Source organism: Myiozetetes cayanensis, unplaced genomic scaffold (assembly GCF_022539395.1).
Source record: "Myiozetetes cayanensis isolate MyiCay16 unplaced genomic scaffold, myiCay2020 scf20-37, whole genome shotgun sequence".
Taxonomy (NCBI): Eukaryota; Metazoa; Chordata; class Aves; order Passeriformes; family Tyrannidae; genus Myiozetetes; species Myiozetetes cayanensis.
The window spans coordinates 11,308,508-11,336,500 of NW_026087412.1; the positions used below are offsets into that span (position 1 = coordinate 11,308,508).

Genomic DNA, 27,993 nt, shown 5'->3' on the forward strand with positions numbered 1-27,993 from the left:
AACAAACTGCTTCCTCTAAGCTGAACCTGTTAACCAGTTAATCTACCACAGAAAGTGCATTAACAGATGGTTAATGCAGGGACACATCAAAAACAGAAGAGGAAAGACTGAGAAAAGTTGTAGGTACTTACACTCACCATGTATAAAACACTGGATTCAAAGCAGTGCCTTGTATCAGTGATTTATTACTACACTTCTTCAGTGGATAATCAGGATTACAGCTCCTAAGGATGCACTCTGGGGAGACTGAGGTATGACAAAGAAATTCTTGTGCCTCTGCTGCATGCTGATTTGGATGATGTGAAGCTAAATTCATTAAACAAAATTATGTTGGATAAAAAGTGCTCCTTACTGCTAAGTGCTAACAATTTATATGGCAACATCATCCAGAGACTCCAGTCACCATCATGCTAAGCCATGTCATGTCCAACTGCCTGGAAACTCGTCCCCCAGAGAGACTGTAATTCAGTTGTAGACTTTTATGTGTAGTGGATTTTTTTTGCTTTAATCCTTGCATCAAAAGGCTCGACACCAAACTGTCACCTGCCAGGCAGAGCCCAAGCTCTTTTTCAGCTCCTCTGCTCCCAGCACAGCCCTTCCATATCCATAATTACCCTGCCTGGAAGGCTGGATGCACAAAAAGGATGGCAATGACTCTGTGCAAGTCCTGTTGCAGGGCAAAAAACTTAGAAGTCCCATATCAGTGATTTTAAGCAACTACAATTACTAAAAACTTCTTTAAGATGTATTAAAAATGTACAGTCCACAGTTTTGGACTGTACAAAAAAACCCCATGGACTTCCACTTGATTAATCAAGAGACTATTGGTAATGAGATCTATTTGAACAGTCTGTCATCAGAAAGGATGTGGCCAACCACCCACAGTAAGTACACTTTCTGCACTGATATGCAGCTGTCAGAGGAAGACTCATTACACAATCTTTCACTGGTAGAAAGTAATCTCCAACTTCAGCAGAACCAAAAACATGACTTTCCACTGTCAGATATATTTTTCTGCATCAATACTACATACATCCTTCTGAAATACACTATGATGCTACAAGGCAAAATGGGGATCAGATTTTGGCCAGGCTGGTTCAAAAGGCCAAGTAAAAGCATGAGATTAGTAAAAGGACATTTTGTTTTTATGGAAAATATTGGAAGGTGTAACTATGTTGTCACTGCTGCATTTGTTTGGAAAAACAAAGCATTTCAAGCAATACAGCTACAGTACTTGAGAAGAATTCACTATCCAGAAATAGAAGCTCCAGGGTAGAGACAAGATGTCAAAACCCTACATGTCATATACTCCTGCAAAAAATGGGAACAAAACACATTAGTATCACAAAGCAGAGGGCAAGGAACACCAGGATACCCAGCACCAAGCCCTAGTCCTCTTCAAAAAACAAAATTGCCATAAGACTCAACAGTAGGGTCTCAGGACCCCAAACTTGCATGAAGAGAAAAAGTAACAGCCCTCTTAAGGGCTTGTTGTGTTTGGAAAAAAGTAAAGCACAAACTGGAGTGTCAGATCAAGTTTTAGATACTGTGAGCAGCAATTATTAGGTTCAGTTTAAGATTTATTTAAAAAGATATAGAGTATGTTATATTAAAGATTAAGATATATTAAAATTTTTTTCAGTGCAGTTGGAAGGAAACAAAGTAAGACTATAATAATGTTGACCCCAAGTTAATTATAAAAATCTGAGCAAATTATTTGGAGGCAGAAAGATAAGAATCTTATTTGGTCAAAGAGGATTAACATGAAGGGCAAAACAGAAAATAAAAGGGACAACTGTGATTGCTTAGCTTTGCAGGAAAACCATCACACTGCAGCTTTTCCAAGTTGTGGCTGGTCAGAAGACTGCTTCCTACCCAAGCACATCCAGTAACACTACGCTCAGTGTACAGAGGCAGTTTTTCCTTTGTGAAAGAAGCAAAAAGCCTCATGAGCAGAGTGGAATTCCCCACAATCAATACCACTGACCCCAGGGATTTCATTTGGTGGGCAGATGCCCAGATTAAAAAAGTCAGAGGTTGTGAGTGTGCGAGGACACACCTGAACTGCACCCGCACTACTCACTAACCAGGAACTAGTACAGCTTACACTGACACAGGGAGAGGGGGATAACCCCCTCCGTCCTTCAGATGTCAACTGCTTTAATTCCCATTGAACATGAAACATCACATTCAGAAGAAGAAGGAAAGGGATACAGGATTCAAGCACAATTACTATGAAATTCTACTATTCAAAAGTCCTGTTATTGCCTGTTCAGGCCACAGGTAAAAAAGAACAGCAGTTTTCAAAACAGTTTAGAAAACACAGATATGTACACAGTGTTAAAAACACTCTGTGACTAAGTTCCCTAGTATGTTTAGAAATTATTTTTGGGCTCCAGATGGAGAAAGAAACTAGTGCCAATCTGATTCAGCAAGATATGTGTTTCTCAAGTGGTCCCTCTTACTTCACTGGGCCCATTCACAAAAACTAGAGTTGTGAATGAGCCAAAGCACTCTGCTGAATTAAAGACAAGGTAGAAAAACTGGTAACTGGAAGACACACTGAAAGTTACCAAAATCTGGAAGTTTTCCTCTAGGGAAAAATCCACAAGGCTGCTGCATAAACTGCGCTTTTTTATTTTTTATATATTGCCTGTTTGACCAAACTAATTGTAACATTTCACTCAAGTACTAAATACCTGGACACATATTTGAGGAGCTAAATTAGACCTTAATAAGTGTGCTTGTGGCTAAACTACTTGGTAAGGTCTCTTTGAGGTGCATCTCTATTGCACCCTCTACTCTCAGTGTAACACTGACACCCACGTAAGAGACAGAGCAATGTGCCCTCAGTCTGGCACATACAAACCATGAACCACATCAGAGTGAAGATTCCATGAGCCACATTTAGGAGGTTAAAAAGTGTTGGCCAGCTTTGGGAAGGCTCCTAGATCTGGACAAACCTTTATAAAAGTTCTACCATGAGTTGGGCAAGTCCAAATTAGCTGCTGGAGTCAGAAAAAAGAGGGACTTGGAACCAAGAAACTGTGGAGGGAATCCTTGTTGAGGGAAGTTTAAAGAGGCTGCACAAATTGAGAGTGGGAACAGAAACCCAGGATATTTTGCCAGCTTCTTTTTGGAATCACAGAAGATGCTCACTAATTCCGTTTAATAAAAGAGAAGACCCATTGGACTGGAACTAGAGACAGGTTAAAAGCAGGAATGGAAAACAACTGACTTTTAAAAGATTTGGGAGTGAACCCATTCCAGAATATTCTCTTGCTCCCACGCTCCAAGCATGTTTTGAAACCTTGTGAGAGGTACCCAAAACCAGTGTCCACTGAATCACCCACTGATCACTGAACCATCCACTGATCCATATCACAGTGACTGATCCATGTCACAACACACCTCAGCTCCTGCAGCAATGCTTCAGAGCAGCTCTTTGCTGGCTCTGTCCATTTCCAGCAGCCAAGAGGGACACTGGACATCCTGCAGCTCCCCAGATATCCCATAAGGCACATCCATGGGTGCTGCAAAGAAATATCCCTTGGCTGTTATAGATGAATGTGAAGTAACAACTCAGCTGGCAATACCACCAACCTTAGTGTGATGGGACAGGTAGGAAATGGTGCTTTCTGTCAAATACCCCAAAAATGCTGGACCAGGGGCAGAGAAAAGCATTTACCTGTAAGCTGTGCAGTGGCACAGGGCAGCAGCCACCCTCCCTTTTGGCACTGTCAACAAGCCTGCCTCTGTAATGACAATACTGCCACACAGGCACTAATAAACACTAAGAATGGCTGCTGCAGTAAAAGAAGATCAAGGACAGTCTATTGCCCATGTAATTTTAAGCAGCTCCCCGAAGTCACTCCAGGATGAACACAATCAGTACGGAGGAAGGAGCTGGTAGTTAGGTTAAACAGCTTGTTTATTTATTTAACAAAAACCTCTTGTGGGAAATGTTTATGTTCCTAAGGGTAGCTTATGAAAGTGAGCAGCACCAGCACAGTGGGACAGCGAGAGCTTCCCTTCAGAGCATTGCCCTCACTGGTACTTAACCTCTCGACAGAGCACTGTCATAGGAGCTCAGAAAAATGGCAAATTTTTCTTCTCCTTCCTAAAACCAGTTATCGCCAAATGGATGCAACTGCAGGATTTATCAGTAGTCAGATAATTCTTTACAGAAGATGCAACATCACGTGCTTTGTCAGCCTTTAGAACACAGAGTCGGTATTATCTTAAGCTGCCCCTTTTCCCTCTTTGCTGTTAACCAGTGACAGTAGCTGAAAGAGATAATCAGAGGTTGGAGTTTCGCAACAGATGACAAGAATGTGGCTGTAAGCCTGCAAATCTTGCTAACCAGCCAGAGCAGAGGATCAGTTATGCAAGGCTGCATGTGGATTTTGACCAGATGTAACAAACAGTCCCTTTCTCCTCTCTTTCCCATTCAGAACAATAAAACTGGAGTTGTGAGCCATTTCCTATAATTTATCAGATCACTCTGGAAGTTGATTTTCCCTGCCTATTTTCGGAGGGGGGATAAAATAAAAATTTTGCTCTTTGCAAGCATTGCATCCAAAAATGATGTGTGGTGTGACACCACCAACCCTGAGTTTGCAGGGGTAGCAGCACCTTCTTGGCCTCTTCTTCTGAAGAACTCCACTTTCATCTACCCCTCCTGTCACCTGCATGGCTCAGTCTCCCATTCACACCAGAGAGATTCCTAATTTGGAGAAGAAACATCACCAAACCCTTCACAGTGTCCAGTGTAGTCACAAGTTGAGCTCAGATAAAACAAGGTACACCAGTGAAAGGAAACACCTGAGCACTGAGGAAGGAGAGCTCCATCCTGAGTAGCCACCACACTTGACTCACTGCTGAAAAACATTCCCTACCCATGGAACCCAAGTTCATCATCAGTCCTACCATTTTGATTTAACAGAGTCCTACTACAACAAAATCTACAGAGAAGTAAAACCACAAACTATAAATTCATACACAATCTGGTAATGGTCCAATTTTTATGAATAAATTAACAGCAGGAATCTTACAGCCTACATCAGAAGAGGTGTTTTCCAATCACCTTCTTGGCCAAGAAAAAAAAGAATATTACCAATGAGAAATTAAGCAAGTAGTAACTGACCTCCTGTTACTGCCAAAAGGAACTGGAATTTTGGATTTCATTATTGAAAGAAGAAAAGGACAAGATTTGTCAGCTACACACAGCGACACAGAGATTGTTGCTGGAATCAGTAAAATCCTTCCTAGTCAAAGGCTCCACAACATCATGAATCCAGCCCCCAGCACTGCTTGTCATTGTCTTCATTTGCCTCTACTCCCTCCCTTTGTAACACTAACTAGCTTTTCTTCTGCTTGTCTTCAGCTGTTTTTCACAGCAGCCAGGGCAGAAGCATCACATTACAGCAGGTACAGCAGCCCCTCGCAACACCCAGAGCCCAAACCATGGAACAAACGGAAGATTTTCACCCCCGTAACTCATTACCTGGTAAAACCGACCTAAAAACAAGGAGTGTGGAGTTCATCTGAGCCCAGCTCATCCTCTGCTTTCCTACCTCCACCGGCACACTCTGATTGTGTAATCCTATTTCTCTCTCCAGGAAGCTGCATTGCAGCAATAGCTGTGGAGCAAAAAACAAGGCTTGCTTTCTGCTGGAGCTGAGAGGAGAGAACACAGCAGTGAATGGCAGCACAGTCCATACAGGTCAAACACATCCCTCACCCTGCAGCACAGTCCATACAGGTCAAACACATCCCTCACCCTGCAGCACAGTCCATACAGGTCAAACACATCCCTCACCCTGCAGCACAGTCCATACAGGTAAAGAACACTCCTTACACCTGTGGATGGTCCATAGGGGACAACCACATCCCTCACATCTGCCATGGGGGACCATTGCTGTCCTTGTGCTCAGCTTTTCCTGAAGTGATGCAGATGTCAAGGATGGAGAAGTCAAGGCCTCCAGCCTGTCCACAGCACCCTGTGCCAGGATTAAGCTCTGGCCTGTTGCCATGAAGCATCTTATGCCTGAAATCTGTCCCGTTATGCCAGAGCAGTTTGGTTTGGTTTCTAACAGCTTTTTAACCTGCCATGTTCTCTAATTCCCACTAAGGCCATCGTTTATATAATCAGATTTATACAGTGAGCTGTTAAAAATGCTTTAATACAAACTTGCTCCCTCCATCCTACTCCCAGTGCCCTGATTTTTTTGGGTGTACATCACAAGATACATCGCTAGTATCAAGCAAGCACCTGGCAAAAAATGTGTCATGCATGACAGATGTGGAAAGAAAGGTGTCAGAGAGGAACAAGATGGTTGGTTCCCATTATTTGACATCTGACATGAAGATGATAGGTAGATTGGCAGGACACACAATACAAACAGAAGAAATATGACTGCTAATAGCTTACACCAAGCTTATTTAAAATACTCAATTTTCATGTTATTTACATTATTTATTCACATTTTTGTTTTATTGCCAGACCAATCAAAACATATGAGTTGATTTCAGTTGTTTGCTGTCAAGGGATGCTGCCAAGAACCTCCACACACTCCATATTTTGTTAAAAGAGGAAGTAAAAATTGGCATGCTGTGCTGATGTTCATAATCTTCAATCATGATTGAGCTTGATGAGTTATAAAATGAGGGATATTATTATTTCCTTTCCCTGCAAACCATTTCCCCCCTCGTTTTCTTCTGTGGCCTCTGCAAGTCTATGTTCTCACATTGCTTCATTCAGAAAGGAAAACTGCTGGAAGGGTAAGAGGACAAGAGGTGACACCTCTTGTGAAAAAATCTGTAGGGTTGTTTATATGCTGGGGAGGAAAAGGAAGAGGAAGGGTTGATTGAATACCAAGATTATAGGCTACAAAGCTAGCATGAATTCATCCAGCACTGGGGTACAGATTTCCATAAAAAATTTTCTGCCTTGTGCTTTGCCCAGTACGAGGCTTACAGATGGAAGCCAGATACTTTAAAATTGAGCCAAACATCAAAAACAGGACATCATGAAAACATCATCACTAATTTATGTCTGCTCCCAGCACCCACTGTTCTGTTCTGTGAGAAACCAGTGATGGAACCAAGGTTACAAGGGGAGGGGAAAAAAGAAAGAAAAAGCCATGAGAAAAAACCAATACCCCAACAAACAACTAAGAAGAAAACCTCGGGCTGGCAATCCACACCTTGGTAACACTTTTCCATTTTTCCCATAAACATATCACAGTGCTTTCTAGCCATCCAACTGACCCACAGGTAACCTGTGTGCTCCAGGCTGAGCTGCCAGCAGGCAGGACAGCACTACTCCTCACTGCTTCCCTGAGTTTATTCTATCCCCCTTCCATCCTTCCTTTCCACACGAGCACGTCTTTTACCCAGCAGGCCAGTCTGTGTTCTGCTGTGCCTCCCACAGAGCTATAATGGTCTTCTAGACAAAAGGATTTGTTTTTAGAGCTGACAGGTAGGATTAAGAGTCCTTAAAACAGATCTGAGACACCATAAAAACAAGGGCTGGAAAGCTGTGTGGGAAGACCAGTGGAAAGGGGAGTACATCACGCTGATACTGCAGGCAGGCAAAAGGCTTCAGGAGGGAAAATCTGGTGCTTGTGACATGCAGATGACAAAAGACATGAAAGGAAATGCAAGAAAGACATGCTGATCCACATATCCAAGCTCCCAAACGTGGCTGGTACAGCTGGGAAAGCGACACCATCAGTGGGAAACAGAGAGCAGATCTTGACATGGGAACCTGAACCCAAATCTCTGCTGCCCCAGCAAAAAGGGAGTGCACAAAATAGGAATGTGTTAAACACCAAAGGAAGCACGTGCAGGTTTCTCCCACAACAGTCAGTTCCTCCTCCTGAGGCAAAGGAACAGCTTCCTGCTGGGAAGGTCACATCTCAGGGATGCACTCCCAGCACTGCTGCCCTTGTGTGGAGGCTCCCAACACCAGCCCGTGCCTGCCAAGCTGGGCTAGGAAAGGGCACGTTGTCACATCCCAAACAGGCCATGGTTAGATTGGATTCCACCAGGGTATGTCAGCAGGTGCCAGGTGAGGATTGCTCAGTCTCTTTGCTGTTATCCAGCCAATTTTCAAGGCATTTTGAGGACATTGCTAAAAAAATTCCTAAGTAAAACAGAATTATATGTGGGTGCAACAGTTGCAAAGCAATGCATTTTCATTTGTAAAATTAAAACTGAACTTTGTTTGGAGATGGCAAGGGAAATTCCTTCTGGAATAAGGGATATTTTAAAGTGTTTGAGATAAGGAAAGCTGCAGACAGGTTTAGAAGTTGTTTTACTCTCAGAATTACAGCTGTACAGCTGAACCAGTAAGTTTGGCACTTCATCCTGTCACCTACTGTGCACCTGAGACATACTGAGTTTTCAGATGAATCCTTTAGCAAGCTGCAATACTACCTCCAGAGACACCATCAGAATTAGATTTTAGTGTTTAGGCTACCAAGTTTCACAAGAAGCACAAGAAGGCAAACACTCTCTGCCAATGCCAAGTTGCATTTCAGTAAAAGCATAACATCCAAATGGGAAACTCACCAAATCTGAAGCTTTATTGCCTTTAAAGTGCCTTATACCTTGGCACAGAATATTACATAGCATACTGCCCTTCAGACAGTGCCTCAAATAGAGTTTGATACAATATAAACCCTCATCTACAAAAATATTTTATTTCCTCCATTAAAACTGAGATTCACTAAAATAATGGTAGAGAAGACAATACAAAGGGGGACTGCTTAAGTATGAAGAACTAAGTTCATGTTTCTTCAAGCTGTCAGCATTCTCTTACTAAAGGCAGTGCTTTAGTTGAGTGGCTTTAGTGCTTTCTCATAAGTAAATGTTCCTCCACAGGACAACAAGAGAGACAGCCTTCTTCTGCAACACACAAGCAAGGTTCCTACCTCATTTTTCTGCTAAATTTCTGGTACTGGCTAACTATGGGAAATGAAAAGTAAAATATTTTGTGAAAGGAAAGACAAACAATGTAATACAAGGCTGCAGTACAGAATCCTACTCCCACAGATCAGAAGAGAGCCTGAAAGCCACAGAAATAGTTTACAACAATATTCTCTGTTTTATACAGTTTGCATGCTTTGGAAAAAACCCAGAATACTGTTGTTTTTGCACAAATACCATATGAGTAAGAAAATATCACTGTCTCTGTTTTCCTGGCCCATAACTGTCATTTCAGACAACAGGACTGTGACCTGATAAAACAGATCCCAAAGTTCAGAAACCAAGAGGGGGCAGAGATGGATGGCTTCTAAGGCTGGGAGAATTATCTGCTTTTAGTTGGTAGCAGCTCTGACCCCTAAGGCAACCTCTTCTGTACACAAAGAAAAGAAATTTGAAAGCAGATCACTCTGGAAGAAGAACAGGATATTTTCAGCCCCTGGAAAAATTAATCTTGTTACATAACTTTTAAAGCATATCCATCCTTCCATAGGCAACAGGCCCACAATGATAATTATCTGTGTGGTGGATTCCTGGTCTTTCAGCTGCAGTGCCCCTGATGTGTCATTTTTGCATTACTTACCCGTGCTTTCAGAGTTCCCCACACATCAGTACCAGCTGCTTTTCTTCTGATGGAATCCAGCCCTTTTCTCTTACTTTCTCTTTCAAATGGGATAAGATACCTCACTATTTGATTCAGACTTATCATTATGCCTGAAAAACTCTTAAGAGCTTATAAAGAATTGTAAAAGAAGAGCAGGCACTACCAGAAAACCCTGCTTGAACAGATATGGTGCACAGAGATGGACAAGCTGCCACATACAAGGAGGAATAAAATGGTCTTTGAAAACAGTAAAGAGGAGAAATGTCTTACATGAAATCTGAGAATTAATCCATCAAGATCTATTCCTTTCTCCTCCCTGCTCCCTCTGGCAAAGGTAAAGCCAAAAGCAAAGGAGATTCATCCAAGTTCAAAGAGTCCCCATTTGATTTAAAGTTTCTGGTATGCAGCCAATCCAGTAAGACTTAAGGACACAACTGGTCTGTACCCTTACAACAGAGATACAACACTGAATGCTATATTGTTCATATAGTACATACTTGTACCATCACTCAACAGCCCTTTTCTGAGACACTCCCACAAGCTGACTTCACTTGGACGAGAAAGGAAGGGACTTTAATTTGTGCTTGAAACAGGTAAACATTTTTGAAAGCATTTCTGGAATAGACTCTCAATCCTAGAAGTCAAAATGAAGCTAGGAAGCCAAGAACCAGATCCAATTTGTCCTAGAACAGCTGTGACACTTTCCCAATCCTGTGAACCCCAATCACTGAAAGTACGAAGTTCAGGAGCAGTAGAGGCACGTGTCATGAGGTAACCTGAGCTGCTTTAATCTGAGCACAAGCCCGGGGCAGGAGCTGTCCCTGTCACACCTGGCAGGGCTGTGATCTGTGCTGCTGAACCTGCACACACAGGCACCTGCTGCTGAGCTGCTGCCCACTGCACCTGCGTGGGACACAAGGCATGGGATAAACTGCTCTCAAGCTTTGCTGTCGAGCACCACACCAACCAGACAGGGCAAGAGGAATCACCACATCTCTAAGGTGCTGGCAGGGGCAGCAAGAGCTGGTTTCAGTGTATACACACATGGCTTGCAAGCATCTGAATTCCTGTCTGCTTCTGAAAGAATCCAGATCAGGATGTTCCCCTTTCCCAATGACAGCACAGCTGCCAGCAGGACACCTCCTGATTTGCTTGGTGTTTATTTGCATGCTGTGCTTGCTTACTGCCTCCTGGGCATAAATATCCAATTTTATCCACTTATTTCAGTTTATTTTGTATCTGAATGCACAAGACATCTCACAGTACAGTATGCCTCTAAGGCTGTTAATCATCAGAAGACTAAAAGTCTAATAAAAGACTTATAAAACAGTTTTATTGCATCTTTTCCCCACGCATTTTACAAGTGATCAGCTCATCTCATAACACTGTACACTTACAGACTGAGCTCTCCTTTATCTGCAGACGTCTGCATCGCTGTCTTCTGCACTCCAGATTGTCCAAGAGGTACCACACAGACAGACTGCAGACACAGAACACCTGAACACTGATTCTGAGTCCAAAAGGCTACCCTAGGTAACTTGCAGTTACAGCTTTCTTTCCCTGTATCTATTCCAGTTTCCCCCATCTGTACTGTCAGTCCAGTCATGCTGATCTCATGAGAAGTGCTTTAAACACCAAGGATGAGAAACACTATAGGCTCCAGATATTATCCTTTTGCTGTGCTGCAGTATGGGGAGCTATGACCCATCACTGACCTCCAAGCATGCATTTGTAACTCCAGTCAGAGAAGACAAACTGCCTCTCAAATTTGCCCAATACTGACATTACAGTAAAAACAATTACAGCAAAAAAACCCCACCAAAGCAATGCAACAAGAACTGCAAAAATACCAAATCAATTTATAACATAACAACCAGACTGTAATAGGATTCAATAGGTAATTTCCTTACTGTAGACCTTCCAGAAGGTAACTCTTTCGTACCAGTCGGTTTTCAACCTTTATAAAATTCCTTGCCTCAAACTATAGGAGCAAAGGCCCTTTTAAGAGCCCATACCCATCATTTGTGCCTTTGAACTGCAGGGCAAAATCCAGTACCATTCATTACTGATTACAAAATGACTTGGAAGTCTCCCACAGTAGTTCAGTTTCTCTATGCATCATTCCCTTCTCTATATTCCATAAGCAGAGAAGGGGAATCACAGAGGCAAAAGCCAAGCTAGGCAAAGGCAAAGCTCTGGCTGAACAGCCCCATGCTGCTTTAAGCACTTATGAAGTCAAGGGAAGTGAAACCAGGGATGTCTCAAGGCAAAGCCTGAGGCATTGGCTTGGGTTTTGCATCACAAGCACCAGCTGGAGAACGGGAGATTGAAAAGAACCTCAGCTGAGGTGCAGCACCAGGCCTCCACTAACAGCATTACTCAGCTGCCTGCAGCACCTCAGCGAGGGGAGAGCTGCATGCAGGGTCAACCTCGCTCTCCTCGCGTACGCAGCTGGTTTTCTCACGGGTTTTGTGCCCTCGCCTTCCTCTTTCCCCTTTTCCTTGCCGCAGGTCCGTGCCGGGGCCCACCCGCTGCCCGGGCACAGAGCATCACGAACCCTCCTCCTGCTGCGGCCAAACACACGGGGAGAACAACAAGCCCTCCTGCGCTCCGCGGTCCCCCGGGACGGCTGCCGGGATCCAGCAGCGCGCTCCGGCCCGGCAGGGCAGGAACGCCCGAGCGGGCAGGATGGCACCAGCCCCGCGGCCCCCGCTCCCTGCACGGTGCTCTGGGGACCGCGAGGGACGGGCATCAGCCAGGGGCTCCCCCGGCAAGGCGGGATGGAGGCGGTGAGAGAGGAGGAGGCCCCGCGGGGAGCCCCGCTCGGGGCAGCAGCGGGTCCCCACCGCGCCGGGAGCGCCGCGGGGCGGAGGCAGCGCCCCTTCCCGAGCGCTCCGGCCGCGGCCCCGCGCGGTTCCGCCGCTCACCGGGTGGTGCGGGGCTGCTGCGTGTCCTGCGGTGCCGGGCTGGGATGCGCTGGGCTGGCCCCGCCGGGCTGGGATGCGCTGGGATGGGTTGGGATGCGCTGGGATGCGCTGGGATGGGCTGGGATGCGCTGGGATGGGCTGGGATGGGCCCCCGGCCCCGCCACCGCCCCCCGCCCGGCCCCGCGCGCCGCAGCCAATCAGCGCCGCCGGCCGCGGCCCGACGACCAATGGGAGAGCGCGGCTGGGGCTCGGCCCCGGGGGGGCGGGGCCGGCGGGGCTTGCGGGGCGCGGAGGGCACGGCGGGGACGGGCACGGACCGAGCCCCGCTGGGACGGACCGAGCCCCGCTGGGACGGACCGAGCCCCCCTGGGACGGACCGAGCCCCGCTGGGACGGACCGAGCCTCGCTGGGACGGAGCGAGCCCCGCTGGGACGGACCGAGCCCCGCTGGGGCACGAGCAGCCCATTATCCCTTGGCAAACAGGCTTCCAGCCCTGCCCTCGGCCGGCCACGCTGCCTCCAACTCCGTGCGCCGTGCCGCATCCGTTTCCTAACCCCGAGGGGAAGCTGTGCCTGCGCTGTTACAGCTCCACACGGACCCGCTGTCCTCTCCGTAATGCCCTGCATTTACCTGGTGACACTTGGGACACAGTTAATTTAGCAAACGCGGCAACAGGGAAAGTCTGATTTGGCCTTCTAACGCACATTAGAAATTCAAAGTGACTCTAGCAGGATGTCAAACTCCAAATTTAAAACCCAAGTCTTCATCAACGTTTAAGCCTGACCTAGAACAAATGTATTTTTCTTGGGGGCAGAAGTGGCTTGTAGCCACTTATGGACTGCACACAGCAGTGGCATGGCACATAAACCCTCCTCCCCAACCCTATGCATGTCCCTACCATTGACACGGTCCAGAACTGTGTGAGATTAACTCCAGAGAAGAGCTGATTCACCAGTAAATCTCTAGCCAGGATTCCATCCTCTCTGAAGACACCAACAATCAACTCTCTCTGCAGCGTGGGAGTGGGACTGCTGACCAGTATGAAGCTTATACAGAGTTTCCCTACAAGCAATAACGAGCCCTTCTGCTTAGTCACTGCTTAGTTCATCTACAGCAGACACAAAACTACCCTTGAAACTCCTACCCAATAATAAATATTATTATGTATATGACCCACAAGAGCACCTACTGCAAGCATGTTGAATCGTACCTGGACTCTCATCTCACAGAATTCTAGGTCTCAGGCACAGTCTTGGTTTTCCCTGAGCATCCGGAGCTGTTCTTTTTGCTGCAAAAGCAAATTTGCAGATGATGTTACAGGACCTTTGTGTTGCTGCACACATCACTCAAGACTGGGCCATCGAGGCCTCTTTATTTCCACTTATCCTGCATAGAACCCTTACATCTGTCAGTTTATTACAGTAAGAAAGATTGAATGGTCCAAAATTGCAAAGAAGGTGGCAGTTTAGCCATTAAAATGGCAGTAAGCCATTTGTATCAGAAAGGATAACGAAGCACTATAACAGATTACTGGGAGAAATACAGGATGTCTGTGATGAGAACCTTTGATAAGAAGCAAGACGAATGCTCATCAGGATTCTCAGATGAATGTGATTCTGCTTTGAGGGGAAAATAGAGCAGATAACTTCTTGGTGTCCCTTCTGATCAATCTTCAATGTAAAGCTGCTGCTGCTATCCAACAGAACAAAAATTGAGTAAGGCCATTTCAGAGCTGTAAACTTTACTTTCCTCATGGTATTCTCTGCTCAGCTCCCTGTTAACTTTCTTGCCTAATTCATAATATGTACTTTTACTCATCTTTGAGGCAGGAGTTATGTTACTTTTTAATTACTATCAACACCTTACTTATCTGATGAGCATTTCCTTTGAATATTTGTTCAAGAAGCTTAGAGAATACACTCACTTTGCTGAAGAAGCAAGGGATATTCCCTTCTCCTCTTCCTGCCACCAGTGGTGCTAGCTTAGGCAAGCAATCTGTAAACACACACACATATATGTAGATATTTTGTTACTGCCTTTGGGTGCTGGCATTGTTAAAGAAATTCCGTGTGCCATCTGCTGGGAGAAACCTTCTCTGAGGCAACGTGCTGTACTGACACAGCTGACTGCCCTGCTGGCAGCCTGAAGTGTCTGTTATTTTTCAGGGGGAACCTTTATTCTGTTAATGCACCACCTTCCAGCACGGATGCACGGGACAAACAGAGAGTCAGGGTCAGGATGAATGAAACAACAGCAGGATGAAGTCTGTAAGAGAACACAAGCCTTTGGACCTATGTCACATGCCACAACATATGACAGCCTGGCAGCAAGAAGGAGCTCATTTTCAAATCCTCCTACTTGACTTGAACCTACAAAGTGTTCAGGTTATGAGCGCCATGATCACACTCAGGAGGTGCACTGCATTTTAAAGACAAGTTGCTAAGCATTAAGTAAATAATCCTCAAGTTACTTTCAGATTGAAAAATCTCTACAAGTTTATGAGGCAGGGAGCTATCCTTGCTGTGTCACAACAAGCAGATACACAGGAAAATGGAAAAGGACTGGGACTAGTGGTGGATATAGAAGTTCACAGAACAGATGAGTTAATGAACAGACAATTTCATGATAGTTATCTGCTATAAAACTTTGAGATCCAGTGTAAGTCCTGACCTTCTAATGAATGAAAAGTCCCTACCACACACACAAAGTTACATCCGTTTTTTCCTAGAATGTTTCCTGAAAATCCCAAACTGCTAGAGGCAACCTCCTAAAGCCACTGTTAAAAAGTAGGTAATCAAACACCACCTTTTTTTCAGGATTATTTCCACCATAACTTCATCTCCAGTACACACATCTGCAAGTCTAGGTGAGAAATGCAGAACCATGCACTCAACCTAAACTGTTACTCCAAAATACAATATTGTTAAACCAGAAGGGAACAGGGTGTTTAACAAACTGTAAAATGTTTTGACTCAAAGCGTTGTACAGCAGATGGAGCTAACAAGTATGGCCCAGGAATAGCCACCTACACTTGAGAACACTCAGTGATGATTATAAATATAAAGGATGTATCCCAACAAGTGAGTATCTTCAACAACTTTCTACAGCAAACTGATACACAGACATTCACAACAAAGCAACTCTCAAAGTTTCACATCAACAAAGACTGAAGAGAAATAAAGGTAATTAGTTAATTAGGTAATTTTTACTTTGACTATACTCACAGGGAATGTCCATCATCATCTAATAAGCTTTCATCTCATTAAAGGACACAAAAAAATATGTCTTCATACACATAAGCAGGTTATGAAATAATTGCCCTAAACCAACTGAACCAAGCCAAATGTAAAACAGACTTCCAGGAAGTCAACCACATGCTTCTAATGAATGTTTGCACACTCCCATGAGTCCCAGGCTGGAAGAGCTCCATCACCAACACCCTCCTAATGCTGAGGAATCCAGTGGGCACAAGGATTTCCGTGACAGGGGACATATGGAAGCTGATATAAACGTAACAGTACACATAAAATTTATTAAAGTACAAACAGATTTTTGGTTTCATTAATAACACAGGAGACTGGATCAACATGTTGTACTTTCATCCAGAAGCTAAGAAACTGAAGGCCCCATTTGTATGGCCAAGACATCCTTGGTCACCTTCCTCCCCCCAGCCTCACATGTATATGCTGAGGTAGAATTCCAAACATTTAAGGAGCTGTAGCACAACATTTCACACGGTACCTTCTCATCCTCAACCTGGCTAGACAGAATAGCTTAAAATTCCTGCAGTACAACATAGCTCCAAGACCTCTGTGGAGTACTTTTAGAGGCTCAAAAATAATGCATCTTGTCTCTTTTCAGTTCAGATTGTGTCCCTGAACTAGATTGATTTAGATAGGACAAACTGGAAATTAAGGATGATGCTTCATAAACAAATTGCTTCAAAAAATTCATCAAAACCAAATAAATCTCGCCCAGAACACTTGTCCATAAATACAAATACTGTGGGACTGGGATGAGACTGAGAACTGTGTCCATGTTCTGAAAACTAAAAAGGAAAATGCATGACATCTGCAAATCAGTCAAAAGGTTCAGTATTTCTTCAGCCAGACTCTAAAACTGAAGTCATCAATCCCAAAGAGCAAGTCACTGTGTCACTGCCTTTGTCTGGCATCCAGCACATGCTCTGAAGATCCACATGAAACAGTTTTGTAAAACAAACATCAAAGAAGCCACGTCCAAGAGCCCAAGTCCAAGAAAACAAGTGCCAAACCCAAAACTTGCTGAAGTAAAGCAAATCTACAATACTTTCTGAGAACACAATTCCAGCAGGAAGATGTTTTTCTTGGGGTGAAAATCCTTTTTTTCATAAAACATCAAAATAGCCTTTATAATTACATAAAGATCTTCTCTTTTTTCATGGGCCTGTCACATTAGGTGTTCAGCCATGACCTTCCACAATTCCTGTAGGAGCAGAAAAAATACAAACAGGTATTTTCTCAGATCAGTAGGTTGCAATTATCAAAGTTCAACATTTCCATTGTAAGACAAGTTTTAAGACATGCCCTATACTCCCATCCATAGACAGTATCCATCTATGGATGGATACTAAATCCACCTATGTAATGTCCTAGAATGACTACCAAATTATCTTTGAAGCAAAGTAGTATCATTGATTTCTTCACTCTTATAGCATAATTTAAACAAATAATTTGTATTTAGTGTTAAGATAATTTGTGTTAAAATAATTTCATCAGTCTGCACGACCTTCTGCAGTATTTTGATTGATAATCTTGCTGTTTTTCTTAGCCTGTGTTAACAAATGCTTTCAATAATGCTGGTAAAAATACAACAGAACAAATACTCAATTTACTGAGGAATCAAGGTCTCAGAAATGCAGGTTTTATACAAGCACACAACCCCTTTTCAATCTGTTGGACAGTGAGGATGAAACCTGACCACTTTATTTCTATAGAATAAATTAATATACATTTTGCCTGCTATACAAAAGATTATTAAGCAGAGTATCACACACCCTTCACCAGGACATCTTGAATTGTGGCAATATACTCAGTGATAAATAAAAATATAAGCATTTTAAAAATGCATCTATTTCCAGGAGCCTTCCTCAAACAGCCAGAGAATGACTTTTAGATATAATCCAGGTTACATTTTTATGCTTGTAAAACTTTTAAACAAGTTTGGCATGCATGTTTTATGCCTGAAGATATCAGCATTAAGCAAAAAAAATCAATGTCATGAAGTAACTGTGGCCCCTGTAATCTTCCTACACATACACACAGCTATAGGATGTTGACTACATTATTTCTTGGTACCTGATTTGCCATCCTGTACCAGACTTCAAGTTCCCTGAAAGGATCTGTTAGATTGGACTATCCTAGAAGCCAGCAAGCTGTTAGCCAGCCTGCACAATATTCCTAAGAGCAGATAATTTGGGGAAAAAAAAAAAAAAAGAATGGAGAAAGAGAACCATAAGTGCTTGGGAGGTCATTAGCTAACCAGAAATACTATATCTAACATGTTTCTGTGTAACAAAAGTTAACAGCTAATCAATTTCTTCAGAGATATCAGAACATTGTTTCCTGAACCCTGAACTTGGAAAGGAATTACTAAAACCATGAAATGAAAGCTCTTCTACAAGCAAGTAAATGAGATATTGGTCCCATTTTCTAGTCAACCACAAAAATTTTATTTCAGAAAGTAGAAGCTTCTTATCCTTCCAGGAACTGAGTGCAGTCTCAGCCACTCTACTGCTGGTGATAGAAAATCAGCTCTGTCCCAGCCAAAACCAGGGCTTGTGTCAATCTAGTCCAGATTGTGTAAGCACAAACAAGAATCATTTTAAACCAACAAAAAGCTAAGTAGAAACAAAAGAAAAGTAATGTTTATTCTCCTGTTCTTACTCCACGTCAAGTAAACAGCTGAATACTAATTTGAGATGATTAGCCTGACACATTACATTTATTTTCATGAATGTCACTTACCAACTGCTCAATTCGTTCATAAACAAGAAACTGGCAGAAATCAGCCTTAATGGGCTCCACAGTATATTTAATTTTTCTATCTTGGAGGTTCTCCAAATCGTTCAGATTATTTCTAAAGTGACTGTAGGCTTCACATGTAACATCCATATGTCTTAAAGTGAAGTTCAGCCTGGCAAGAGAATATTTAATTTAAAACATGTCTCCTATATTGTCATCTTAAATGGCAGTGTAAACTTTGCTCAGCTAGGTGGGTCTTCTCAGCATAATTAACTCCCTTCAACAGCCAAAAAAATTCACCCCCCCCATTCCTGAAAAGCTGACAAGACCCAATAACTCTTGGATGAATCCTTCCATTGATTTTAAGGCACTTTGCCAAACAGAATCACTGTCTTGGCTTCCTGGACAAACACTTGGCAACACATCATAGGAATAGCTGGTGCTACATATCTCCAGAGATTTAAGCAAAGCCTACTTGTGTATTAGTTTATGAATGGACTCCAACACATAAAAGTATTCAATGATTCTTTCAAAGAGAGCAAGAGAAATCATTCTAGAGGTACCAGAGCTGGGAAATATATATCCTCATTCTAAGCCCCTTCATTCCACTCCATGATCTCAAAAATATATAACAAATGTTGTCAGATACTATAGAATATATCCATCTAGCCACCTATTTATCTTTATTTGCACAGAGGTTATCCCATGTTAAGACAAAGGCAGGAGAACAAAAGCCAAACTCTTGTAAAACTCAGATTCTGAACTGATAAAAATTAAGCATGCACAAACATAACTGAGCATATACTGGCATCAACTGATACAATGAAAATCAGAAGCCAACCTTCAACTAAAACAGATGTTTCTTCCAAATAAAGAAAGCATGCAACTGTTTTTAGTGCTTTTTATTTTAAGTTCTTGGTAATACTTACCTCTTTTCTAATGCTAAGTAAATTGTGCAAGAATTTCTCAAGCTGTGTGTGATTCTATGCAACGTTCTGAACAAGGCATCTGTCAGGTCATCATCATAAAACACTACAAGACAAAAAGAGCATAAAATGCAGTATATTGAAGTATATTATTTACTTAAGATTCAGGTATGAAACAAAAACCAGCCTTAGTCTCTATTTAACTAGGTGCTGAAGCATGTTTTTATTGGCAATAACTGACCCTGTAATAGTATTCACTGCTGCTATTTATGTCAAGCTTTCTTTAAGCCTTCTCTTGTATCAGTGGGAACCACTTTCAGACAACTTACAAAACTTTAACAAGATTTCTCTCAGCCTGTAAATAATCTTACTGCAGAGCTAAAGAACACAAGGTCTCACAGCACACAGGGCCTCATTTCTTACGAAAAACCAAACCAAAGGCATAGACTTTATGGGAAAGTGCAGCACCTAAAACTACTTTTCACATTACAGAAAATCTTAGTCTAACCACCTGTTTATCATTATTTGTGTAGAATTTATCAATGCTACACAATGGTAGGACAACACAGCTCTTCTGAAAGTCAAATTCACTTACCTGTGATTATTGTTGAGTAATTTATTTAGTCACGAATAATTACCACACCAAAGGAAAATAGTTTTCAACTTCTGTTCCCCCATTGTTATGACAGAAAATAAATACAATTGTATAGAAAAGAAAAATGCAGGCAGGAACACTTAAGGCAGAGCTTTGACAAATTAGGTAAGGATCTGACCTATTAGATTTTAAAAGCAAACTAGGTATGTTTAAATGATTACTCATAAGGCTCAAGTGTTTGATTGAAAAGCTTACTGTTTATATTTTCCTACCATCAGCTGCCATTATCACAGAACAGTGATCATGCAAATCAGCAATCTCTTCTTCAGACCAGCTGTAAGGAACTTCAGGATCTGTAAGAAAGAATAAGGCTTTGGTCTACGTGATTAAACTTCTTAACTCCTGTGGGCATCTGCTACTCTGTAAATGGAGCACAGCACTGAAGGCAAACCAAACCCTCCTCCCTCTGTTCATTCTCTGAAGATCCCTGCAGTGCTCTCTGTGGATTCCAACCCTCCCAAGTCTGACTGGCAAGCTCAGAATTTACACTTCAGAATTTACATTCTGTTCCTACCCTGTAGCAAGGTCACAGGTTTAGCTACATTACAGTAAGTACACCTTTAAATAAAAATCCAAATGTATCTTTGCATAAATTTTGACTAAGATTACTACTTCATCATGCTTTTTAAAGTTTAGACTTTGTTAAAAAGAAACTTTTTTTGAAAGTCTAAAAAACATAAAACCTTTTCACCTTGCAGTATCAGATACTTCCATTAACCAGAATTTTTTTTTTTTTAGGTCTAAGAGAGGCTTTTAAATGTATAAAGGGTGTTTCTACTTGCTTGAATAGCTGTTCCATTTTTTTAGATGCATTATATCAAATTCAGCTTGAGTGTACTTTCAGCTAGGTGTACTTTCAACTATTTTTCCAGAGGCCTGTGTGCTGGAGGACTCACTTTATAAACACTGGAGTGAGCTTTTCTTCACAGCTCTGAAGAGGAAAAAAACCCCACAAAATCAGAACACCAAGCCCTACCTGAAAGGACCCATTGTAACCACCTACCAGTGCAGAATTCATCTTTCAGCCAGTCCAGTTCTTTCACTTTAACTTCCCTTCCTGTGGGTGAAGAAAGACCACATCAGTCACAAATGGCCTTTCAGACAGTACCTGAGCAAAAGTAATCAGTCAAAACCTGTACTGAAACAAATGATGAAGATGTATTACGAGGACATATGAAACAAGTGAAGCTGAACTTCAAATCATTTGCTTTAAATCAAAACCCAACCATTAAATCAAAACCAGTTACCCACTCTCGAGAGAACAGAATGAAAGATCAGAGAGATCTTTCTCTTTGACACGTCCCACCCACAAAATCCTTTTTTCCTGAGTTCTACCTCTGTCACTTGCACACTGTTTATGTGAGCCCTGGCACCTGCACTTCTGAGATGCTCCCAAGGACCTCAGAGAAACTCCCACAGTGACTGTGTAGGAACCACAGCCAGTCTAAAATGATGACCAGAGAGACCACACAGAGATATCTTGCATCTTTCTTAACAAATGAGTCACTGTAAACCAACACAAAACCAAAACTGCACATGTGGATATGCTGGGTGGTCAAGGACCATGCTGTTTAATCCCAAAGCAGTTCACATACAGGCAATTGCTCAAACACTGACTATACAGCACTTACCTCCTGGCTCCATCAGGTGTTTGTTTAATGCAACATTTTGCTCACACATGGCCAGAAGATCTTCACCAACATCTGGAAAACAGTGATAATGTTTATTAAAAATAAAAATATTTGGTATGGGGCGTGCATGCCCTTGACCTCTCAGACTAATACTTGAAGTTTCTCTCAAGCCCATGAGATTAAGGCAAATTCAGAGCAACTCTGTCAACTGAGGATTTGTATCCTTTGTATCCTCCCCTTCCTTCTGCATTTCAGTACTAAGCTCTGAGGCACCTCTGAAGAAAGAAGTCAGTGTGTCCAGATTAAAACAGGTAGGATAGGGATCTATCTTGAGTTCACAGCAACATATCTTGCTTTCAAACCCTTGTGCTTAAAAGCAGTCCTGCTTTCTCAACCTTTGAGAAAGTCCCTGTTATTTTTCAGTAAATAAGACAACTTGATACACATTAATAATATTATTAACTAGAAGTGATCAGCATGAAAGTACCAGGATGAAAGCACTGCTTTGTGAAGCTCCATGAAAATATTTAACTGAAAGTAACTGCCTTACCTGTGCAATAAACTCTCTTGGCAACTGTTCCCATGATAATACTTGTAATTCCAGTGCCACCTCCAAGCTCAAGCACTGAGCAACATCTGAATGTGTCCCGTTTAAACAGGATATAATCAGCAAGAAGAAAGGCTGCACGCCAGACCTGGGGAGAAGAGCAGCAGTTAAACCTCAGTCAATTCTGAAGCACCACCCATGAACAGCAAGATAGTCCAAGGCAGAACACATACTTGTTTACCAACATCTTCTAAGGGGGTTGCCATAGTATGTTCTGTGGAAACGAAAGCAGAGCAGAAATAATTATCTCAAAATGTTGTTGGAATCAAGTTCCATAGTGGCAAGTTTGAAACTGAGGTCATACTTCTCTTTCAAATATAGAACTCAACACTCTTCACTCTACATAATAATGGCAGATAATGCCAAACCCCAATGGAACTAAGGAGCACTGAATTTCCCATGGTATGCAACTGCCCAAAAATCACTTCTAGAGGAAAAAAGCTAAATGTAAAAATATTTGCAATATCACAGTATTATGATTATTATCTTTATTCACTGAACAACTGCTATTCCACTTCTAAGGAAAACTTATTTTTGTTTTACACAAACATATTTACCCCATTTCTCCTTGACTGTAAGCCTATTATTTACCTATTTTAACAACATCACTGCAGGTGCATTCTTGCTCTTCGTCTTCAAAAGCATCTTCTCTCCCTTTCATCAGAATTACAGGACACACTATATCCCTCAAAAGATCCTCTGCTTCTAAATCAGAGGCACTTCGAGGCCTTCTGACCACTTCCAAGTCTCCATCATCATCCAGCAGAGCTTCTACTCCTTCATTATTTAATTCTCTTTCCTTTTTCAGGTTACTCCTGTCCTCGTCACACAGTTCATCCTCCACTTTTGTGCTGGTGTTCTCTTCCTGTTGTAACTTCTTCCACGTGTTTCTCAGATGCCAAATCTTCTGGGTTCCAAAGGAATTTGAAATATGACAGGAATACTGTAGGAACACAGTGGGACAGGCAGGGAAAGTTAAACACCAGATAAGACAGAATCTGTGCACAATTTCCACATGAATGAAATTTCGGTATGTGGTTCACGTATTAAAAATCCAGATGATAAAAAACTACACACATAACTTGAAATACAGTTCTATTTGCTACAAAGAAATATTTCTGTTATTAAGTTCTGTCAGTAGAAATAAATGAGGCACTTTCACAGTCTACTGGCTGACTCAGCATCTCTGCAGTCACCATGGACACTTTAGTCTGATTTAGTAACACTTATTTTACAACTGGCAGAAGGGATGGTTTCTTACATGCTCCGAAAGTTCTTCTGTTCAGTCAAGTTCAAACCAAGTTGAAAACAGATGTAACAGAAGTTAGAATTTGGCTTTTTCTGGTTAAGATCCCTGTCTTGTAAGAAACAAGAGTGTTCTAGTAAAAAGCAAGTAGATTTTTTTTTTTAACTGTATTAAAGGTCTTTATGAATTCAAGCAACTTCAAGCCTTGAAACTGGCTCAGTATGAGAGAGCAGAAATAAGTGGAAATAAGTGCACAGGAGACACCTGACAAAGCCAGAACATGCTGACACCTTAACAATTTTTTAAAAGTCTTCAAACTGATGACTTAAGCTATTGTTCTCAATAACCAATTAATCAAAAAATATGTTGCAACAATCACCCAGTGACATCACTGTCTATTAAAATTTTAATTTATCAGAACATGGACCTTGCAATTTTAATTATAGGAATCTGTACTGTCTGAATACTACACATGAGGAAGAACAAACATTCCATAGTCCTTCCATCTATGTTCATTCACAACAAACGGGAAGAAATAAAGTGCTTGCCACCACAGCTTTTGACAATTTCACAATTTATGGAGTTCTGTTCCAGTTTCTTTAGGAAGCAAGCAAGACATTCAAAGTTGGTCTGCTGTAATCTGACTGAATTTTCTCTCCAGGGAGACCATTTTCAGCCAGATGTAATAAAATCTTCATTGCCTGGCCCAGCATGAGAGATTTTTAAAGTCATCTACTGTTTGCATGATGGCCAGATTAAACTGTTCTGAGTATTTAGCAAATTAGAGGATGCAATCAACGAAGGAAATGCTTCTGTTCTCCAAGTCCATTCTGATCCTCTGCACATTCTATGGCATTCAAAAGTTATAAGAGAAAACTGGCACAAAGGAGAAGAGCCTAAACCACATCAACCTCCCTAAAATACAGCAGAATGGCAGTGGTAGATTGTCCTTGCATTTGTTAGAGTAAAAGCTGTCACACTGCAATCCAATTCTTGTCTCCATAACGAGAGGAATTTCCCAGACCAAGCTCACTCAGAGTAGGTGGAACATGCTGTCATTTCATTCTGTTGAAAGGTTCTTTGCATCAAGCAAAATCACAGCAAACAAATGTCAAACAGCATGAAGACTCACCCCAGCACTGACTGCCTGGTTTTGACCCGACCAGGGTCAAAATTATTATTCACTTCTTTGTCAGGCCTTTGACAGGCCTACTTTTATCACTTTTACCACTGTCATATGCCAGAACAGCTGCAAAAGCTACTCTTTTTATGTCACAATTCGGTTTGAAGAAACAATTAACACTTCTGCCACAGCAGGACTTTTCTACAGAACGTTTTACCAGCAGCTTTAAGGTCACTTTCCTTGACAACTTTATAGCAAGCTACAAGCTGGCAATCAGCCAGGGGCGTTTGCCAACTCATTCCACTACAGCCCTGACTCTTCAAATTCTGTGTCCGTCAAAGCCATTGCTATTCTGAGTTTTCTTGTTGATAATTTTTAAAAACAAACAAACCAACCAACCAACCCCCCAAACAAACCTGTTAGGCTCCCCTGGAATAGACAGTAAATCATCACATAAAGATTTTATTAAAATTAATAAATTAATTACTGGTAATTTTTACTTTAAGCTTAAATGACACTATTTAAAACCCCTGGGCTCTCACCTTTTGTTTATATACAAGAAACATCCCAACTTTTTCTCATGATTCCTGAAGTGCTATATTGACATTATAGCTCAATGAACAAATAAATAAATAAAATGAAATCTGCAAGAAAGTTAATTTGGTTACCTCTTCTCAGAAAGCATTTAATTGTTAAGATAGGTTGTCTACAAATTCTACATTGTTTTAATTTCTGGAGTTAATTTCTTGAGGAGAATCCAGCCAGCCCTCTCCTTAAAGATGCAGTAGGAGGTGATTCTGCTTATAACTGCTTAAAATATGTAATTATTAATATCAACCACTCAAAGTAGGATTCAGCCATTACAAAGACATGAGTACAGTTAAAATACAACTCCACCAGTCTAGGCATAACCTTACCTGGCTGTCCAACTGCATTCAGTCGTACCATGAGGTGTCTTTTGTTCGGGCAGTGCAGGTGAACATCAGACAGTACAGTGTCACTCCTGAACGTGGGGTTATCCATCTCCTTCTCTGTTACATCTACCATCATGTGCTGCTGAGAGGAACATCAACACAGCCCAAAGAGTCCCCTGTGCAGTGCTGTCACAGAGTGATCTGACACTGTTCTGTTAACAGGCACCCAGGAACAGCTTTGCTCAGCCAGGTAACCTCACATGGTTTCTGAGAAGACCCCAGGTGAGAGGTGATCGTGCCAGCTCCATGTTCCAGTAAGTTGCTCATCAGGATATTCAACCTAAAACCAAACACAGGCAGCTTTCAGTGATCTCCTGACACTGTTTGAACATTGCTCCAGCAGTTTTTCAGAAGATAAAAATCAGATTACACTGTCCAATAAAGCTGTAATGGTCCAGTGCTCCCTTTTACTGTGCTCCAAAGAATCATCAAATCCATAACTCTTAGTAGCACAGTGGCAGACACTGCATATTTTAGGAAGAACTGGTGATTTGTGTTAAAAACAACTTCCCCTGAAAAAAACAAATGTTACCTGAGTGCTAAATCAAGGTCTTCAAAGGAAATAAGGCCTTACATGCACAACTTCACTGGTTTAAGGGATCTTAAAGCAGTTCATAGAAATCTATGAATTTTCTTAGAAACAGGCACTATTACCAAATGTGTTATCACAGGTTAGTCCTCCAAACTCTGTAAGTGGAGTATATGCCTTTCCTTGAGAAAATTCAGTTCCCTTTATACACCCCCATTAACTGGGCAGTTAATGTCTCACACCTTTGGCACTCTTTATTCTTCCACAGAAAAGAAATCCAACACCTGACACCATCCTCATTACCTAATATCCAAGACTGAATTGTCTCTCTATCCTAAGCCATGAACAAATTAATTACCCTTGACAAACAGAAAAAACACAGAGGACATTGATTTCCCTATGCTTTACAAAACCTGACATTTTGTGAAAGGGAATGTGAACTGTAGCTCTGAAAACACAATTTGCATCTTAAAAAACTTAGAAGAAGTTTTCTAAGTTCCTAAAACAACTTAAAAAAAGCCTAGATCACACATGCAAATCATCAGGCATTACATGAATTATTTAGTCAGCAAAGACACCCGGGTCTCACCAGCTATGAGCACCCCAAACACTCCTCAAAAACTGCTGATGCCATTTCCTACGCTGGCATTAATGCCTTGGAAGATTGTGCTATATTTTCTACTATCTGCTTGTCCTTGAATGAGGTCAGAATTACAGAGTGGGTCAGGTTGGATGGGACCACAGTGGGTCATGTGGTCCAACCTCCCTGCTCCAGCAGGACCATCCCCAAAGCACATGCCCCAGGATTGTGTCCAGACAGTTCTGGAATATGAGGGAGACTCCACACCCTCTCTGGGCCATCTGCTTCAGTGCTTGGTCACTGCACAGTGAAGAAGTTCTTCCTCAAGTCCAGGTGGACTTTCCTGGGCATCAGTTTCTGCCTGTTGTTTCTGTCTGTTGTTTTATTGCTCAGCACCACCTAGCAGAGCCTGGTCCATCCCGACACCTCCTTTCACATTAGACACCTCCTGGTATACACCTGGTCCATCCTCTGACACCCACCCTTTAGACACCGGCAGACACTGAGGAGGTCTCCTCTCAGTCGCCCCTTCTCGGGGCTGAAGAGGCCGCGCTCCTGAGACGCTCCTGACCCTTGACCACCTTAGCTCTGTGCTGGACACACATATACACGCTTAAACCGCTCCGAGCCTTACGGGCAGCCTCTGCATCTGTAGCCACGCAGCTCTATTCCCCTCCGCAAGACCCGCTCCCCCTCCCAAGCCGCGCTTTGCCCGCGGGGCTCGGCGCAGGAGCAGCCGCGGGGCACAGACCGCAGGCGCTCCCGCAGCTCCGGACCGGGGCCGGGGGATGTGGGGGACAGGTCCTGCCTGTCCCGTGTCCCCCCGGGCAGATCCCGCCTATCCCGGCCCCACCAGCACCTCCCTGCGTGGCTGCCGCGGCAGCGGCTCCGTCCGCCCCTTCCGCTGACGCCGCTGCCCGGCGGCCCCCGCGGACCCGGGCGGTGCCTGCTGTGATGGGCGAGTGCTTTATCTGAGAATTACCCGCTAAACCCGGGAAAAAACAACAAACAACGAACTTGTCGGTGATAGGCAGCGCCAGCAGTTCTGCGCTGAAGGTTCCGCGGGAGTGGCGTCCGGCGTTTGAACCCGCGTTTCTTGTCACGTTCTTTTGGTTTTAGCATCCCTCGCCGTGTCGCGTTTCGCGTGTAATTCCATGCAGAAACATCCAGACGGCTTGAAAGCAAAAATGGAAAAACA

At 42.7% G+C, this 27,993-nt stretch overlaps 2 protein-coding genes across 4 annotated transcripts in view; both read right to left on the reverse strand.

The window, feature by feature from the left end:
• ABAT (4-aminobutyrate aminotransferase) overlaps positions 1 to 12,658 on the reverse strand; it is a 52,083-nt gene extending 39,425 nt beyond the window's left edge. The window contains exon 1 of one of the 3 annotated variants that reach the window (XM_050317045.1): positions 12,523 to 12,658. The gene's annotated coding sequence lies outside the window, so the exon portion shown is untranslated. Of the gene's footprint in view, positions 1 to 5,506; positions 5,594 to 12,522 lie in introns of those variants that run through there. The other 2 variants (XM_050317047.1, XM_050317048.1) reach the window with 2 other exon arrangements.
• A 3,050-nt stretch (positions 12,659 to 15,708) lies between these two features.
• On the reverse strand, positions 15,709 to 27,945 carry METTL22 (methyltransferase 22, Kin17 lysine). Its single transcript, XM_050317049.1, is given in 12 exon segments — positions 15,709 to 16,986; positions 18,528 to 18,696; positions 19,454 to 19,556; positions 20,318 to 20,398; positions 21,109 to 21,162; positions 21,737 to 21,808; positions 22,287 to 22,431; positions 22,517 to 22,557; positions 22,935 to 23,181; positions 23,183 to 23,286; positions 25,630 to 25,966; positions 27,813 to 27,945. Coding segments are annotated over 11 exon segments (1,185 nt in total). The 5' UTR covers positions 25,763 to 25,966; positions 27,813 to 27,945; the 3' UTR covers positions 15,709 to 16,950.
• Positions 27,946 to 27,993: the final 48 nt, after the last annotated feature.